Here is a 20,023-nt window from a genome sequence, read left to right as displayed (position 1 = left end):
AAAATGAAAAAACAAGTCTATTTTTGTTTTTTCATTTTACATTTCAAACAACAAAAAAACAAACTGCCTGAAAATACACAGATCTTTCTTCTTCCAGTCATTTACTTCATGGTTTTCGCCAGTAGAAACATTCGGCTGTTGGTCATGTTACTCGTCCAGTGTGAAAATAGTGTTCTAATTTTAGTTTTGTCAAATACATCATTTTGATTTGGCCAAGAAAACACCTCATTCTGTTGTATTAACATCAGACGTTTTTACATTGGTGTTTTTCCATTTGCAAATTTATTTTCAGAATAAATTTGCAAATTTATTTTCAGAATTTCAATTTGCACTATTGTATAGTTAATGGAAAGAATTTGTGAGCCCCTTGCTTCATCTGTCACATACGCAAACTAATGTGTATGTGTGCACAACCTAGTGTCATTTATCACAAACAATTTCTTATGACAATAAAACTTTTCTGTCCATCCATCAATGCAGATGGATGGACAGAAGGTAAAATAGATGCATTTCATGCTCTTCGACACACAGACCAATGCATTACATCTTTATAAGACAACCACTATTTACATTCCAGTGAGGTTTTCACGTCCTGTATTTTTATTTTCTTTATTTTGTGTGCTTTTTGGCTTATTGTCTGAGGATGAATGTGATTCAGTTTCAGTTTCCAGGGTGGACAGGATGCATTGTAAGCTTGGTGGAATGTAAACAGACAGAGCTCAAACTCACAGCAGTTTGTGTTAAAATATTAGCACATAATGGATCCCTGAAGGCTTGTAGGGCCTTCTGGAGCTTCTGATTTAATTTGAATTTAACAGAAGTACAAATAATTGATATTCATTTTATTTGTATTTTTCTTTTTGAGTTGTTGTTTTTATTACTCGACAGTTGTGGGTTTAAATGACATTTCACTGGCAAAGTCTTCTCGTAACATATAATTATGTACATATATATTTACATCTACTGTCAACTTAACATCTTTTAATACAAAAACAGTGGAGCGCCTTGGCACCTGACCACTTTTCGGGGGGAAACACTGCATCCTTTAACTTATTCAATTATCCCTGATCGACTATTTGTTTTCTCAATAATGTCCTATTAATGTTTAAAAAACTGACTTCATTATTAGAAAGCTTTTCTTCTCCATACTTTGTTCATTGAGAGCATCAATAAGTATCAGTAAATTAAAATATTTGTTAGTGTGAATGAGAGAAATTAAAATTCAAACACTTCCAGAGGAAAGTGTTTGAAGAGTAAACACTTTCCTCCAAATTGAACAGGAGATGCAGGTGAGTCAGTTCTGTCTGAACCTCCAATGGTGGAATCTTCAGTGGTTTACCACCTTGCACCTTCCCTCCAACCATAAGTCTGTCTTCATTGCTCCCAGGTAAAATAGATCACCTCACTGCATCTATGTACAAAAAAATGTCCAAATGTGCTATGCAATCAGAGTGCTCCCTTTATGCTGTTATGTAGTTGTCAGCATATCTTAGTAAAAAGCTTAGAGGAGATTAATTCTGGACTCAAAGCATCAGAGTGGGGACACCTAACCCCACTCTGTAGGATTAGGTATCTGTGGAGAACAATCTCATCCAAGGTTTTTCTAGAGGTGTGTTACGTTGATCAGGGGCCTCATGCATAAAACCTTGTGGAGTTTTCACACTAAAACTTAGCATACAGACAAATGTAGAAAAGTGAAGCAATAACCATGGCAACGTCCTTGTTTGTAAATATTTATAGTAATAATAACGATATATTTTATTTTAAAGGTGCTTTCAGGACACTAGGTCACCTCACAAAAATAAAAATAATATATTTGAAAGAAAAAAAAATCCAAATATCCGTCCATCCATCCATCCATTGTCTGCTGCTTATCCGGGGTCGGGTCACGGGGGTAGCAGCCTAAGAAGGGAGGCCCAGACTTCCCTCTCCCCAGCCACTTCTTCCAGCTCCTCCGGGGAAATCCCGAGGCGTTCCCAAGCCAGCCGAGAGACATAGTCCCTCCAGCGTGTCCTGGGTCTTCCCCGGCGCTTCCTCCCGGTGGGACGCGCCCGAAACATCTCACCAGGGAGGCGTCCAGGAGGCATCCTGACCAGATGCCCGAGCCTCAACTGGCTCCTCTCCGCGTGAAGGAGCAGCGGCTCTACTCTGAGTTGCTCCTGGATGACTGAGCTTCTCACCCTATCTCTAAGGGAGAGCCCAGCCACCCTACAGAGAAAACCCATTTCAGCCGCTTGTATCTTAGATCTCTTTCTTTCAGTCATGACCCAAAGCTCCCTCAATTGGCAATGTTCTCCATCAGAGCCAAAAGCGCTCCTCATTTGCGCTGCACACCTTTCCGCAGCTTTTTGAATACATGTCATTGTCTACACACCTTGATCACTTTAAGAATAATCAAACTTGTTTGGAGTTATTCTGCTCATCCAATCCTGTTGTCTTTTTCAGTGAGAATGAAATGACCCCATAGATGCATTTCATGCTCTTCGACACACAGACCAATGCATTACATCTTTATAAGACAACCACTATTTACATTCCAGTGAGGTTTTCACGTCCTGTATTTTTATTTTCTTTATTTTGTGTGCTTTTTGGCTTATTGTCTGAGGATGAATTTGATTCAGTTTCATCGTTTACATTTAAACAGTAAAATATTAAAATTATGAAATAAACCGGGGTTTGAAACTTGTTGGTCTAAATAACTGAATGTAATCAAATTTCAGAGTATTTAGGGGAGTTTTGACACTTTGTGGATTATTGTCCACAGAAAAAGTTTGTGTAGCTGCTGCACATTTTCACGCCAGGGAAAAATGTGCGTATATTTAAGCAAACTTTGACACAAAGTTCATTTTTGTACATGCCGACTTGTGCATAAAATATGACACCACACATTTTTTTGTGCGCACACCGCTCTATTTATGAGGCCACTGGTCTTGTAATCATGGTGAGTGAATGTGAATGGGTGAATGATTGAATGCACTGTGAAGAGCTTTTGGATTCTCTGGATTTGATAAAGCTTTTGAAGGTTATTACGCAATAGCCAGCCCCGCCCTAACCCTCACCACTCCGTTCGGAGTTATCTTGTTGGCAGAGGCTCCCTGTTTTTGATTTACAGTGCAGAAATGGCTCAGGTGAACAATTTTATTCCAGACTTATTTTGAAGAGATGGCTATACAGTGACAAGATTCTGTGATTGGCAAAGTTGGGCCAACGATGCATCTTTTTCTAAGTCATTTATTAATTATAAACAATCTGCTATATCTCTAATTTCCACATCAGGCTGTCAGTAGTGGTCCATTTGAAAACACATTGACTTTGAAATTTCTAATTTTGGTTACTGAATTATCAAAACATATAACCTACTAATTGGCAACATCAAGAGCTCCTGCATGAATGACCATATTTTCAACTGCTGGATATTCATTCATAATTGGCAGTGTTTCCTCAGACATGTCAGACACCATGTGATGACGAAAGTACTTTGATTGTTTCCCAAATACAAAACAGTTTAATCCTTTTCAGTGTCCCATCACTGGCAGTCAGTAACCTTGGGACATTTTCTCGCTCCTGAACTACTTTAGGATGAAGCTGTTTAGATGTTGCATCACACCTCTACTTGGTGTTTAAAGTTGAAATATTCGTCCTAGATTCTTGTTGAAGTGCTTGTTTATGTGCTTGCTATTTCTGTCTCCTTGGTACCAGTGTTAAAGAGGCGTTTCTCCACAGTGCTGGCCGGACTGTTTGGTCTAAGTGCAGATGTTTTCAACTTTGCACTGAGAGTTCTAGAGGTGTGATGAAACATTTTTTGTCATGGTGCCTGATAGCAGTTTGTCAGTCCCTTAAATATTTTGAATAAATAATAAGCCTGTCTCATTTACATATCCAGCATTTGTTTCCACATTTACTTCAAGTTAATGAAACATTGAGTGTGGAGAATATGAAAGTAACTACAAAAACTGGGTATCTAAAACAACTTCAAAAGGAAAAAATTATCAAAGGATCAAAACCCAAATCTTTTGATCAAAAGGGTCCTTGAGGATTGTAGAACTCGAGGACCAGAGAACTGCAACTTTTAGATCTGTCTCTTGTCCAGCAGACTTGAAGTTAATGCTGAAACTGCCTCACTAGCATGCATGTATGCAGGAGTTGAGCCCATATCTGGTATTGGAGACAAGAGTGCTGAAGCAGAGAGACATTTAAAAGCCAGGATACCGAGCCTCAAAGTCTGTATTTGAGACCACTACTACACAATTAAGTCACTGATGAGTTTCAGGGCCAGCCCAAGGCCAAGAAACTGCTTATGCAGGGCGCTTTATCAAAACGATTTGTGGAGCTGTTAATAGAAAATTAGCTTGAAAGGATAGCGACTTTGAATGGTCCAGTTCAACAACCAAACTTTCACACTAACGTCTTTGTATATGTGTGAAACTGAGTTTCAACTTTAAATGAGTTGATTCTCATAATTGGCTCTATTTATTTCTCAGATTTATTTGGCTTCAAAAAGGTGTGTTTGATAACAATCAAAACTTGTCAACCTTTAACATTGTTCAGCAAAATGTTTTTACATCAGGGTACATGGCCACAACACTGGCATAAGCTACTTAAAGTTGTAGTTGGTGATGTGCTGTTTGCTGCTGATCATGATGTGACATACAAATGCTTTATGTGAAGCCTCTCCAGGAGCACTGCTAAAATTATTTTAATGCACAAAATCAGCCCAGTACTGGTCCACATTGTCAGGAAAAAAAGAATTACCTTGTATCAATGTAATTTTTAGCTATTGGAATAATGCCCAAGATAAATTAATTTAATCAATGTATGTCAAGAATATGAATATGTGTATGTATTCCATCTTAAGTGGCGACTAAACAGCACAATCAGAGATGCTATGAGTTCATAGCAGGTGTCCAAATGATCTAATCATCTGACTATGATTTCAGCAATCCACTTTATTAGCAAAAACAGAGGGCCCCAAAACCAAATTTTTCTTAGGGCCCAATAGAGGGTTGGCTGGCCCTGATCTGTGTAGCTAAATAAAATAGTGGCCTTTTTTTTCTCAGCCTTTTTTTTTGTGCCTTTTCTCTCTTCTGATGTTGCTGATGCATTGTTTCTAACCAACAATGTAAATGGGTTGTGGCAAATCAACTTTTGTATGCTGTCAACAGCTACAGACCTACAAACTTCGTGTTGCCTTCAGATTAACTTCAAGAACATCATGGAATAGCTTTTCCAAAGACAAGCATCGACAACCCAAGCCATACCTTACCTTGTGCAATGCAAAGCCTCGGATAGTGACGTAAAGTACACTGCTATGGGACTCTAGCGCAGGGGAGATGGGTTTCCTGTATCGATGGATCCAGTTGACAAGTTTTGGTTCAGCAGTTGCCAGGAGAACAGTAACCCCACCTTCATTGTTTCAATATAGTTTGTACTTATTCATTAAAATCTCACAAGCCTTTGAAACTTCATCAGTCTTCCTCTTCATTCATCTGTCTGTATCTTTATATGTGCCAAATCCCACCTCATCTCATCTCTCCATCAGGGCACCCTCCTCACCAAACTTCGTTGCAGGCCGTTTCCAGATGCCTCACCAATATGTGACTGTGCGGTATGTTCCTGCTACTCTTAAGAAGGGGTGTCTCCCTACAATCAGGCTTCACCCCTGTTTGCCAGTCTGCTTGCTACCATCAGTCTTGATCTCTTTCTTTGCAAATCTAATGTCTGTCTCTTTATATGTACAAGTGGATTAATTTGAGTGTTTTGCCCAGCCAATGTCAGTGACAGTAATCATGATTTTGGACTGTAAATAAGCAAGCATAATAGACATTTTCAATAACTAGGAAAAGCAAAGTCCTATAATCTCACATTTTTAAAATTCAATTTTTTCTCAGTGATTTCATGTTCTTGCTTGACCTTTGACAGGCTTCTGCCGCCATGCTTGTTGGTTTGTCTATGTTCGGTGTTTCAGCTAATTGTCTGTGCATTTTTTCTAATTCTGTCTCATTTCTGTAAAGCAAAAAACAAACAAAAAATTCTTTTTTTACTTTCTTCACATCTTTGACAGATTGGAGTTTGGTCAAAGGCTTTGGGACAAGTGACCAGAGCTATTTTCTGCTAAGAATCTCTTTATTTTTATTTTTTGGCTTAAGGGTTCTGCTGTTGATCTATCCCTAAAAATGAGCATACCTTGGGACTGTTCCACATCTTGTTGAAATGCTTTTTTTCCCAGGTGGTAATATGTTTGATTTAAAGCTTTTAAGTGACTGTTGATTCTGTTTTTATAGTCCTCTTTTAATAAGGTTGGAACCTGGCTTTTTGAAGGGTCACCTTTGAATAACATTTGAAGCCATTTTTCAGAAATAAACAGACATATTTATGTTTATTCAGGTTGTGATCAAAATACATGTCTGACATTTCTGCAATCTCTGTTATAAGGTCTATGTTTACAGGTAGAAGGTATGTAACCTTGTTTATGTTTACCTATAATTAATGATTAATGTTTTCATTCTTTCTATCTTTTCCTTCTGCTGTGACCTCAATGATTACTGCTTCTCTTTATTATGATTGCTAATAAGGATACTTCCACTCTGCACAGCTGACAGGATATGGCCTGTTGCTCCTAATTTAGTTGTGAACTTATACAGAATTTTGTGTACATGTATAAGTCATTGTACATACACTATATCGCCAAAAGTATTTGCTCACCTCCCTTGACTCACATATGTGTTTATGTGACATTCCATCCCTAATCCATATGGTTCAATATTACATTGGTCCACCCTTTGCAGCGAGAACATCTTCAACTCTTCTGGGAAGACTGTCCACCAAGTTTATTATATATAATATTTTATATATATATATATATATATATATATATATATATATATATATATATATATATATATATATATATATATATATATATAAATATATATATATATATATATATATATATATAATATATATATATATATATATATAATATATATATATATATATATATATATAAAACCACCGCGGGTGGTTCTTATCCTCTGAGCTCGGGTCCTCTACCAGAGGCCTGGGATCTTGAGGGTCCTGCAGTATCTTGGCTGTGCCAAGGACTGCTGCACATTTCTGGACTGAGATGTCTGATGTTCCTGGATCTGTTGTAGCCACTGCTCCAGTTTGGGGGGTTACTGCCCCGAGGGCCCCGATGACCACAGGCACCACTGTGGTCTTCACCTTCCAGGCCCTCTCCAGTTCCTCCCTGAGGCCCTGGTATTTCTCCAGTTTCTCGTGCTCCTTTTTCCTGATGTTGCAATCACTTGGTATTGCTACATCTACCACAACGGCTTTCCTCTGTTGTTTATCCACTACGACAATGTCTGGTTGGTTCGCCATTACCATTTTGTCTGTCTGGATCTGGAAGTCCCACAGGATCTTAGCTCTGGCTTCTCCACTCCTTTGGGGGTGTTTCCCACTTTGATCTCGGGGTTTCCAGTCCATATTCTGCACAGATGTTTCTGTACACTATGCCTGCCACTTGGTTATGTCGTTCCATGTACGCTTTCCCTGCCAGTATCTTGCACCCTGCTGTGATGTGCTGGACTGTCTCAGGGGCCTCCTTGCACAACCTACACCTTGGGTCTTGTCTGGTGTGGTAGATCTGGGCCTCTATTGCTCTGGTGTTTATATATATATATATATATATATATATATATTTCTTTTTTTTTTTTTTTTTTTTTGCCATTTTACTAATTAAAAATTAATTTGGATTTTTTTTAATAACTTAATTTTTTTACATTTGAAACTTAATTTATTTTTTATCGTTTTAAATCCACAAAATACTTTTTTACTTTTCCCATGCAGCTTCAAGAAGTGTTCCCTTAGTGTTGTCAATATGAGACTAGAGTCGCTTGGCATTGCATATCAAGCAGATGGGACGCTGATTCCCATCCCGTTCCGTGATACATGTGAATCCATGTTGTACATCAGGAGAGCTCAAACTTTTTGAGACCAAGATCTACTTTTTCTCTCACCAGCCAGCTGAGATCTACCTCATGATACGAAGACATAAAAATTGTTAATTAAATCCTATTGACTCATTTTCTATACGAAAATACATCAGTTACATCAAAAACGATAAAGTGATAATATAGTAATACAGTTTCTTCCTCAGTAAGATTCTGAAGTTACTGGTTTCTCAGTCAGAAGCTGGTTGCAAACAGGAGGCCAGCAGGAGTCAGTCAGTTATGGTAGATTTGAACTTTGGTTTGATGACGTCAATATGAGAAACTACAGACTGATAGGGAGGAACCAAAGAGCACTGCAAAGGCAAATCTTCTGAATTTGGAATATAATTAATTTAATTTCACATAATTATCATGATGTTTGTAAAAACTTAATCAAATATATTTGTCCTATTTGATGTTTGTTGTGACATTTACTGCAAACAAGTGAGGTCATTAGTCCAAGTTTGTCGTTTATTGAACATTCAGAAACTGCAGCGGCTGTGATGAACCACAGCAAAGGTCAACAAAGGTGAAACAACCCAAACAGGTGATCAACTCAAAATAGGGATCCTAAATACGCGAATCGCGATCAACCAGTCGACTAGTCGTTCACAATCGACATATTGAGCACCCCTGTTGTACATGTTTGTCCGACCACTTTCTTTTTTTTGCTCGACATGTTAAGTGTGGATTAAAATATTGAGAAAGAAACCACATAACGTACAACTATGACAGCCGTTGACTACTGCGCACACTAAATTCCCCGCAGCACTGATTGGCCAAGCAATGTCACATGATCCTCTGCAGCAAGTGATGGCCAAGCGGGGTGCGTCATCACAACTTTACCTCCACTGCAGAGGCTCCGACGAACCCCTCAGACTGGCTCATCGAACCCCGGGGGGTTCCATCGAACCCCGGGGGGTTCCATCGAACCACTGCCTTAGAGGTTAAAAACATAATTATACAAGGTAGAGTCAATATTCTGTGCAACTGAAAGGCAACTTGTTGCTTACATTTTGATGATCATTCATAGTTCATTGCACTTTGACAACCTAATGTATCAAAATCCCATTTTATTTTGCAGTGGAAGTACCTCATTTAGCAGGAAAATGCTGTAAGTCTTTCTGTGGCCTCTGTCTTACAGCTGTGTTCACTCTTCTGTTGTAGCTATCCATGCTCTTCACTGAGGAATGTGATAAGGTGCGGGACCTGATGCATGTCCACTCCTTCAGCTATGACTTTCACCTGCGTGTGGCTCACCAATACTTGGTTGGATGCCACATGACACTTCGCCAGGGCTACCAGCTTACAGATTTTCTTGATGACTTCATCTGCCATTACCCAGATATTCCCAAGTTTGGCCGCAATCACATCTTTCAAGGTGATGCATTTCTTCCTGCTACTAATACAGATCAACATCCACTGTAAATAATAGGGCTTTCAGAAAAAATAAACTGCTTTATCTTCCAATTATCCACATCAAATTCCACATAATTTTGATGTGGAATTTTGTGAAGTTCATTACTAAAGGTAAAGGTGTAGAAAGAAAGCTATCTTTCCAAAGTCTATTTTATAATGGACTTGAGATAATTAAAAATCATAGTGAGAATTTTATGATGAAACACAGTTTCCATTTTGTCAAAAGATATTCTTTGAGTAATTAGTTAAACCCTCCCATTCTCTCGAGTCACTGACCCTTTGTGGAGGTAATGGGTATGTTTGCTTCATGTTACATTGCTGAAACATGTTAAGGCTTTGATTAAAATGAAATAATGTAAACATCTTACCTATTTTTGATATTTCTATAAAGGAAGCTTTTCAATCTCCACGGGGATAATAACTGCTCACCAGCTTTACAACTATATCACTGACCACACCAGCACTTACGGCATGAAGCCTCTCCGCATGTCAAAGACTGCAGTTGCTACTGACAACAAAAAAGGGATGGCTGACCTTCATGAGTATGCTCTGGTGGCTCTGTGGAACAGGTCAAAACACATCTCAGTAAACCCTCAATAAACCGTCTCTGTTTATGTTTGATCCATTTCAATGAAACATTCTGCCTGTTCTTGTGGTTTTGCTTCACATGCAGTTCGGGCTCCTACAGGGACCTGGAGGGCCTCCACCACCATGATGATTTTGATGTGTCTCTGGTAGTGTGCCACAACGCTCTTCCATTTGAGGAGCAGTCAGATGGGGAGAGACATTTGCTAAGGTAATAATGAACAATAGAATGGCATATATATTTCTGTATATATATATCTATAACTATATAGATATATCTATATATATCTATCTCTATATATAGATATATATCTATATATAGAGATAGATAGATATAGATCTATATCTATATATATAGAGATAGATATATATCTATATGTATATATATATATATATATATATATATATATATATATATATATATATATATATATATATAAGAACAAAATCCGTGCGATAAACAGCTATGCCTTGCCAGTAATCAGATACCCTGCTGGAATAATTAGCTGGCAAAAGGAGGAGATAAAAGCCACAGATATTAAGACTAGAAAGCTACTAACCATGCATGGAGGGTTCCACCCCAAATCCAGCACCCTGAGACTGTACACGAGCCGCAAGGAAGGAGGCAGAGGACTAGTGAGTGTGAGAACCACTGTCCAGGACGAAACAACTAAGATCCATAAATACATCAGGACAAAGCCTCAACAGACAATGTGCTCAGTGAATGTCTCAGACAACAGGGAACAGAGGTTGAGGTGCCAGAGATACCATCATGGGAGGACAAGCCCCTACATGGGATGTACCACCAGCAAATAACCCAAGTGGCTGATATCAGTAAATCCTACCAATGGCTGGAAAAAGCTGGACTCAAGGACAGCACAGAGGCCCTCATCCTGGCCGCCCAGGAACGGCCCTAAACACCAGAGCAATAGAGGCCCAGATCTACCACACCAGACAAGACCCAAGGTGTAGGTTGTGCAAGGAGGCCCCTGAGACAGTCCAGCACATCACAGCAGGGTGCAAGATATTGGCAGGGAAAGCGTACATGGAGCGACATAACCAAGTGGCAGGCATAGTGTACAGAAACATCTGCAGAATATGGACTGGAAACCCCGAGATCAAAGTGGGAAACACCCCCAAAGGTGTGGAGAACGCCAGAGCTAAGATCCTGTGGGACTTCCAGATCCAGACAGACAAAATGGTAATGGCGAACCAACCAGACATTGTCGTAGTGGATAAACAACAGAGGAAAGCCGTTGTGGTAGATGTAGCAATACCAAGTGATTGCAACATCAGGAAAAAGGAGCATGAGAAACTGGAGAAATACCAGGGCCTCAGGGAAGAACTGGAGAGGGCCTGGAAGGTGAAGACCACAGAGGTGCCTGTGGTCATCGGGGCCCTCGGGCAGTAACCCCCAAACTGGAGCAGTGGCTACAACAGATCCCAGGAACATCAGACATCTCAGTCCAGAAATGTGCAGCAGTCCTTGGCACAGCCAAGATACTGCAGGACCCTCAAGCTCCCAGGCCTCTGGTAGAGGACCCGAGCTCAGAGGATAAGAACCACCCGCGGTGGGTGAGAAGGGAATTTTTTTTCTATATCTATATATATATATATATATATATATATATATATATATATATATATATATATATATATATATATATATATATCTATATATATATATATATATATATATATATATATATATATATATATATATATATATATAGATATAGATATATCGGGAGGTGACTCTCCTTCATCATTGCAAAATAATATATAATGCTAAAATAATTTATAAAGTCAGCCCTCGTTTTTTGCGGGAGTTACGTTCCAAACAGAACCCGTGATAGACAAAATCCATAAAGTACTCATCTTTTTCTTGTTTTTTACAATTATTACTCCTTAATACATTTTAAACCAAAGAACAAAACCTTTTTATAGGCCCAAGCATTTGTTTAACAAATAAAAGTACTGTATAAATGTTTTTTTTTCTTTTTTTAACAAATAACTGCTGTACTGTAAAATAATCAGCACCGCCTCACTGCGACCTGAGTCACTGGATTAGAAATGGAGAAAATGAAAAATGATCATGAAAAAAAATACAAAGTACAGTAGGACAAATAGTGACTCGCGTGTATTCACTGCTCTTCTGACAGAGCCGCTGCATCCTGACTCCGCTCTGCAGCGGTTTGTTCTTCTAAAGCCTGCGGTGCAGGTGTGTTTTTTCAAGAGAAGAACAGTTAAGGTAGTTGTTGGCGCTCTTTTTAGTCATAGTGTCCAGAAGTTTTACTTTTTCTGTGATAGTTAACATCTTCCTCTGCCTTTTGTGTCCGACCGCAAGTGCCTTCATCGGTGCAGAATTTTGTCGACATTATGGGTTTTAGAGAAATTTGAAATTGCAAGAGAATTTGTAAACGTAAATTTGCCAAGCTGTTTTACGTTCGTGTACAAATTAAATTGCAACATTAACACACAGGTAGAGAAGAAGCAGAGAGACTGTTTATCCCATAAGGACAGAGAATACAATGCACTGTGGAAAAAAAAAAACTGCACAAAAAATCTGCGAAGCAGTGAGATCGTGAAAGGTGAACCACGTTATAGCGAGGGTTCACTGTATTGCCATTTTCACCCTGTGGTTTGTACTATAAAGTACCTATTTTCATTTAGCTTGACCAATTCTATGATTTTTTTTCTTGGAAATCGCTGAATTTTTTTGATTCCCCATTCAAATGCTCGTAAGCGCAGCTGGCGAGGCAGCAGTGAGCTCAGCCTCACCTGGGACTGCCAACCTCTGGCTAACTGCACTGGCTGCCTCTCTATGGGAGCATGCTCCTCCTGTCTGTATGTTGCCAATAAAATGCTTAGAAAACATTTAGTATATGAACTGATTTTCTATCATTTAGTTCATGTATATAATGTACATTTTACATATTTTTACATATTTACATATTTTGTATATATGTAAGTGTTTTTTGTCACCAAAAGTGTGTAACGTGTTTTGTTCACAATTGGTCTTTCCAATAAAATATATTTAAGTTTCTGGTTGTAATGTGACAGAAATAACCAAACGTTCAAGGGGAGTATGAATACTTTTGCAAGCCACTATATATTATTTGTATGCATGTATAATATCCATGATTTCTGTATATTATGACGAATTCTGTTGTTTATCATTATACGTATTGGTGATCTATTCCTGTAGGTCCATAATTAGGCCCTATAGGACTAGGTCCATCATCTAACAAACAGATCTATGTTGAAATATCTAAATATTGTATGAACTTCTTATTTTTGCTCAGTCTGTGCACTCTGCTTAACTGTTTTAAACTACTCGCTATAAATGATATTAGGGATGTCTGGCTGTTTTTTTTTAACTGTCAAAGTACCCTTCAAGTCAATGCCAAGGTTGGACTGAATGATAGAATTTTAGTACCTAGTTATAATGTTATGGCTGAATGGTGCATGACATAAATTTCTAAGGATTTTAACCTTCTGTTTCAATAACCTGTCCTTTATATGTTTTTCTGTTCAGGTTGCGATTCTATGTAATCATGACAAGTCAAAGGGAGCTCTTCCCCCATCTCACCGCTGATATGCGCCGCTTCAAGAAGCTCCCTCAGATCTACCGTGATCCAAATGAGCAGGGTAGTCGGCTCCCCCGCGATCGAGCAGAGAGCACTGGATCAAGTGGAGATGGCCATGACCTGTGGGAGGAAAGGTCATCTGAAGCTGCCACTGTCTCAGCCCCTAGCGATGGCAATGAATTTTATCCTCTGACAGGGGGTGGGCCAGGGTGTCAGGGGCTGGTCTACAGCTCCCCTCTATTCCCATTGCTCAACAATGAGGTGGCTCTGGCTCGCAAACAGATCCAAGTCAGTGTGGAGCAGGCCATGGGTCACTGCCGCCGGGATAACCTGTGGAGGAGGCTGTTCCATGGAGATCATGTGTCCCTAGACAAACTAAAGCTGGCCAAGTTGTCATTCACAGAACTGGAGGAGCTGCTGCAGGCTGTTCAGAGCCACTCAGTGGGGGATATTGATCCACAGCTGGTAAGAATATTTACCCTTTAAACAAAGTCATTTTAAGAAATAGAGGTATCCTGTCAGACAAAATCTCATAAATTAAAGAGACAACATGTCAAGTGTTGTGTTGCTTGACACCTCTCCATATCTTGTTGCTGTGGGTTTGTGTTGTGTAACCCAAACAGGTCTATTTGGTGAGATTTAATAAGCATTTAGAATAAAGACATAGTAACATGATTAACAGATGTTTCCGTACAATAACATTTCCTGCCACCTTATTCAGTATGTATAGTTACCTTATATTTCCCCACTATTATTGTTTCTAAAATCAATGCCTTGTTTTGTCAAAGATTAAATGTCTGGCTACTGGTTTTAAGAACTAATAAAGCGTAGTGTTGAGGAGATGAGAATAAGAAATATATGCATGTTTATCAAGTTTAACCCTTTGTCCTTTCCCCAAGAGTAGTGAGTCAAAAGATTTTGTCAGGGACTGTAGGGGCTCTGCAGGAGCAGAGTATTGATGGGGTAATAGGAACTGTTGATTTCACAATTGCTTGCACAAAATCATCCAGAACATTGTATGACAAAAAGGAATCATGGAGTTACAAGTAAAGTGGAGGGCGTTTGCAGAAGAAATCAATGTGACACAAAACTTCCTTTCTGGTTACATTATGTTATAAGTCTGTGTTCCACATAAACTCTTTTTCAGGAGAGATCATCTCGAACTATCAGAAAGCAGAGTTAAAATCAACCATCCAGTTTATTAAAGCGAAAATATGTAATAAGGATATTTCGAGAGCACTGGACAGCACTGGACCACAGCTATGTATGAGTCCTTAAGGGTCAACACAGAAATAACCTCAAGCAACCATGTCCAGTTCCTTTTTACTCCTACACTTGATACACCCTAAAGAGGTCATTTCCTTAACCTTATGTGTATGTGAGTGTGTGTGTATAGATGAAAACAAGAACTTTCAAAATAAAAAAAAATTGTAACTCATTATATGAATAAAAAAGCATTCTGATTAAAATATCAAAAACGTAAACATGCAAACAAAATCCTATAAAATCTCTCTTTCTTACCATCCTCTTTTACTTTTTTACTATCTTTTAAGAAGATTTATTAAAATAACTTCAAAACCTTCTGACTGAATTAGCACACTCAGTCAGAATGGTCTAAAATATGACACAAATCATGTCAGATGGTTGATAAGAGACTGTTGTGTCACTGCAGGATTATTTCCTAACCATGAGTCCAGCATGGTACCAAAGTCTGATCAAAGTTCTACTCAGTCGATTCCCTCAGAGCTGCAGACACTTTGACGATAATGGCATCCAGTATTTGGTAAGTAAAATGACCTGGCATTAACACAACGTTGAGAGATGTTTTTCAAACTGTAACATTTACGTGTCAGGTGAAATGTAATTATTCCTCCGTTTACAAACTATGACTTTCTTTAAAATTGGCCCAAAATTGAGCTTAAACTTAGTTCAGTTTATTTGTATAGTGCCAATTGACAACAAATGTCATTTCAAGCACTTTGCAAATATATCACTTCAATCATACATACATTCCCATTGATCCTAGTTATCTACTTGTAGAGTATGCTCAATTAATTCTCAAAGTAGTTTAAAAAGTTTCTCTCTAAAGAAACCCAACATATTGCATTGAGTCATTGATCTGCAGTATTCACTCCTCCTGGATGAGCACATAGTGACAATCACTTGTGACATTGACTTTACAAAAATGCCTCATACCAAGAATGCATGTAGTGACAGTGGAGAGGAAAAAATCCTCTTCCAACAGGAAGAAACCTCCAGAAGAACCTGGCTCTGTCCTAGTGGCCATCTGACACAACTGACTGGGAGTTTGACAAGAGCAGGATGCATAAGAATCAAATGACTTGATGGCAGCATTATCTCAGCTGATGCCCTCCTCCAGGAACGAATCACAGCCAAACGGAACACCAGACCAGCTATATGATGAGAAAAGCAATGGAGAGAAAACAAAAAAATACAGTTAAAAAATAACTGCAAATAATGCAAATTGGTGAGTACTAGAAGAAGAAAATGATGGAAATTGGTCCATTTTTTTCTCCAGTAGCCTGTGGCAGCATAACTACAGAAATAATTAAGGATAAGCTAAGCCAATCAGTTAAAGTACGACCCTTGTTAAATTTGTGGCCGATGATTGGATGAGTCTGCCTACAGGAACAGGGTGGAGTGACTGACCGCATGCACAGCGCACCACACCGGTCTTGGTACAGCCAAGACCAAGGAGCTCAAAGTGGATTTTAGAAATAAAAAAGGTGAAGGTGTCAGCTTTCCATTTCTTGGAGGTCATGGATATCCTGGCCTGGGAAGTAAACACAGCTAATGTGACAAAGAAGGCCCAGCAGAGATTATTATTTCCTGAGTCCTCAGGAGAAATAACATTTGTCAAAGACTTTTGGTGTCCTTCCATTGATGATCTATTGAAAGTATAATTTGCTATTGCACAGCGCAAGACTCTCCAGAGAATCATAAAATCTACTCAGATCATCAGCTGTTCTCTCCCATTTCTTGAAGAACTCCACAGGTTACGCTGCCTTAAAGCAGGAATATTTCCAAAGACTCTTTTAAAAGACACCATGGCTACAATTTGTTCCAACTGCTGAAAAGCTGAACATACAAAAGCAAAGACAAACAGACTGAAAAACAGTTTATGCCGTACCTGCCATCAGGGCATTAAATGCCAGCTACTGTTACATCTAATGTCATGGTTGTGTGATGTTTTTGTGTGAATGAAGGTTTGTAAGGAAAGTCCATGTATTTTTATTACATGTTTCATAATGACAATTATTTTTTAAAGATAAGTATTATGAATGATTTTAGGCATTGTACCCAAACCAGTGTCACAACTGCCATGTAAACAGTCATTTATGTTTACATGGTACATTCTTTTACACTGTTTTGCAAATGGTGTAAAAGGATGAGGTGGGAGCGTTTGAGTATAGATTGTCTGGCTAATTTAGATCCATGTCTGTTATCTTTTTAAAGGCCATCCTGAACCAGAAGTTCACAGATTGTTTTGTTTTGGTTTTTCTGGACACCCAAGCAGGAAAAACTGTAAGTTATTAAAGAAATTAGACCGTTTTGCTGATCATTTTCATGCTCAAAATTGATTTATGTGGACTGTTTCGTTTGCAATTGCCTTGATCCTACAGAGCTTAAAGGTTGTATTTCGGGAACCACTGCCATCCCAGCTTCAGGCCAGCAGCAGTCCACCTCCTCAGCTGGTGTCTATGTACCACCATCTGGAATCTGTCATCAACACTGCCTGCTATAACCTGTGGACAGGACTATTATAAAACTGATTCCAAAACTCATGTGCATAAGTACTTTATGACATCATTCATATATTCTATTAAGCCAAGAAATGTTAGGAAATATCAGAAAAATGTGTGTATCTAAAGCACTACTGCCATATTAGTGCCATGAAGTGCCTTTATCTGTTCTTCAAAATGCCTGAAGGGCATAATCAATTGGTTTTGCATAATTAAACCTGATGTAATGAGTAGGTTTACAAAGCTCTAATCAGTGAGGTAAGAAAATAACAGCATTGGCTTCAGTGACAGGTCGAGTTATCAATGATTTTTCTGTTATGTGTGAGAAGGAATGAGCATGACCTGGTACTCATCTTACAATTTCAAGACTAAGATGAAGCTAGCCATAAGTAAGAAGGCTGCCCAACACACTGACCAGTGGGAAAGCAAACAGACCCCAAGATGACATTCTCTGCTCTGCCTGAGTCTGTAAAAATGTACTGCTGTCACATTTGTCATGAGACCATCACTGTAATCTAAGCACTGCACTAACTCATTCATGTATATTGTGTATATGTGCAACACAGAATTGTAAAAAGGTGAATTTAGCAAGACAGTGAAGTGAATGATATCTGAACTGTAGAACACCCTTTAGTTGTTCAAAATAAAATAAAAGATTTAGCTTCTAAAAATGCTTTCCATTTTTTTATACACAAGATGAGATTAACAAATGTCTTTCATGTGCAGGCACCTACCAATGGATACTTGGGTTGATGAAAGATGACATCTTCACAGAAGTTGATTTGTAGGAACATCTCCAGTACACGTCAGAGTCACTGAGTGTTTTGGCCACTTCACTGGCCTGTGAAGGGTCATCAATTCTTGCAGTGCTTTTCTCTTCATCCACAGCTATCGACTCCTTTTCTCATGAGATGCTGACAGCCTGATAGCTCCAAGCCTCCAGCTGCCAAGTCTTTTTGAAACTTGGTGGTAGGCATTGCTACAAATGCACCAAACCTGCATAAGGTGGTCTTAAGCGCTGTTGAGTCTCTGCGGCAAACTCAGAGGCTCAATAGACGTAACAGATATTTACGTCCATATGCTTAATCCACTGTGTTCTCCCAGGTGACAGCCCGTTCAATAAAAAAAATGTTGAGTCAGAATTCTAAAAACTTACATTTTCATAAGTTGCTACAAAAATGTAGCAAAGTCAAAAGGTGGCATCAAAATTGTGGGGAATCAGAACTTGCTACGATGTTTGGCATATGATGATTAATAATCATTAATGATTTGTTATTGATGAAATTATTAATATTACATTTTGTTAGTTTAATTGGGGCACCAACTCTGTCAGAAGAAACTCTTTACACAAGGAATGACCACTGGCATGCTTGAATCTAATCAAGTCAGAGAATTTATTAACAAAAGCCCAACTTCACAAAATATTTTGTGCAACACTTTGGCATGCAATCTTGCTACTAATACAAAGACAAGTATATATATATACACACACACACATACACTGCCTGGACAAAAAAAAAGTCGCCACCCAAAAATGGTCACACTCTCTAATATTTTGTTGGACCGCCTTTAGCTTTGATCACAGCCTGCATTCGCTGTGGCATTGTTTCAATAAGCTTCTGCAGTGTCACAAGATTTATTTCCATCCAGTGTTGCGTTAATTTTTCACCAAGATCTTGTATTGATGATGGGACAGTCTGACCACTGCGCAAAGCCTTCTCCAGCACATCCCAAAGATTCTCAATGGGGTTAAGGTCTGGACTCTGGTGGCCAATCCATGTGTGAAAAAGATGTCTCATGCTCCCTGAACCACTCTTTCACAATCTGAGCCCGATGAATCCTGACATTGTCATCTTGAAATATGCCCGTTCCATTTGTGAAGAAAAAATCCATTGATGGAATAACCTGGTCATTCAGTATTTTCAGGAAGTCAGCTGACCTCATTCTTTGGGCAAACAATGTTGCTGAACCTAGATCTGACCAACTGCAGCAACCCCAGATCATAGCACTGCCCCCACAGGCTTGTATAGTAGGCACTAGGCATGATGGGTGCATCACTTCACCTGCCTCTCTTCTTACCCTGATGCACCCATCACTCTGGAACAGGGTAAATCTGGACTCATCAGACCACATGACCCTCTTCCATTCCTCCAGAATCCAATCTTTGTGCTCCCTAGCAAACCGAAGCCTTTTTTTCTGGTTAGCCTTACTGATTAGAGGTTGTGCGTCTTCCTCCTGGAAATGATCCCTGCCAGCGTGTGGAGGTCCAATGTTTCACTATCCAATCACCGGGTTTGATGGCATGGAGTGGCGTCTCAGCAGGACGTGCCAATGCGTCTTTCTCTATCTGAAAAACTCAAAAAGTATATTCGTCAGGTTTTGACAGTAAGACAACCTTGCATCATCACAGACAGAAGTGGAGGGAAGGACCTGTCCCTGAGAGCTTGCTAAACATGTCAATAATAACAATCAAAAAATTCCTTCCTCTTAGCAGGGAACAGTTCAATGAATTCCATCATAAAATAGTTAAAAAGTCATTGATTCACGGAGATGGCAATAAGTCACATAATAAAAACAGTAACTTGATGCAGAGCCATAAACAAACAGCATCAAGTCAGCATAAGTTAGAGCATTATAGATAATGGAGCTGTCACCATAGTTTTCCTTCAAATCC

At 39.0% G+C, this 20,023-nt stretch overlaps 1 protein-coding gene across 5 annotated transcripts in view; it reads left to right on the top strand.

Moving 5' to 3' along the window:
- Positions 1 to 18,020, top strand: part of szt2 (SZT2 subunit of KICSTOR complex) — a 122,596-nt gene extending 104,576 nt beyond the window's left edge. For 3 of the 5 annotated variants that reach the window (XM_055024132.1, XM_055024130.1, XM_055024128.1), the window contains 8 exons: positions 5,540 to 5,605; positions 9,159 to 9,372; positions 9,802 to 9,979; positions 10,084 to 10,206; positions 13,534 to 14,050; positions 15,258 to 15,368; positions 17,063 to 17,131; positions 17,230 to 18,020. In XM_055024132.1, coding sequence (XP_054880107.1) covers positions 5,540 to 5,605; positions 9,159 to 9,372; positions 9,802 to 9,979; positions 10,084 to 10,206; positions 13,534 to 14,050; positions 15,258 to 15,368; positions 17,063 to 17,131; positions 17,230 to 17,373 — 1,422 coding nt within the window. In that variant the 3' untranslated portion in view covers positions 17,374 to 18,020. Of the gene's footprint in view, positions 1 to 5,162; positions 5,513 to 5,539; positions 5,606 to 9,158; positions 9,373 to 9,801; positions 9,980 to 10,083; positions 10,207 to 13,533; positions 14,051 to 15,257; positions 15,369 to 17,062; positions 17,132 to 17,229 lie in introns of those variants that run through there. The other 2 variants (XM_055024131.1, XM_055024133.1) reach the window with 2 other exon arrangements.
- The last annotated feature ends 2,003 nt before the right edge of the window (positions 18,021 to 20,023 follow it).

This window comes from Poeciliopsis prolifica, unplaced genomic scaffold, assembly GCF_027474105.1.
Source record: "Poeciliopsis prolifica strain line A6 unplaced genomic scaffold, Auburn_PproV2 SCAFFOLD115, whole genome shotgun sequence".
NCBI lineage: Eukaryota > Metazoa > Chordata > Actinopteri > Cyprinodontiformes > Poeciliidae > Poeciliopsis > Poeciliopsis prolifica.
Note: the sequence above shows the minus strand (reverse complement) of the source record. Positions and strands in the feature narration are given on the sequence as shown.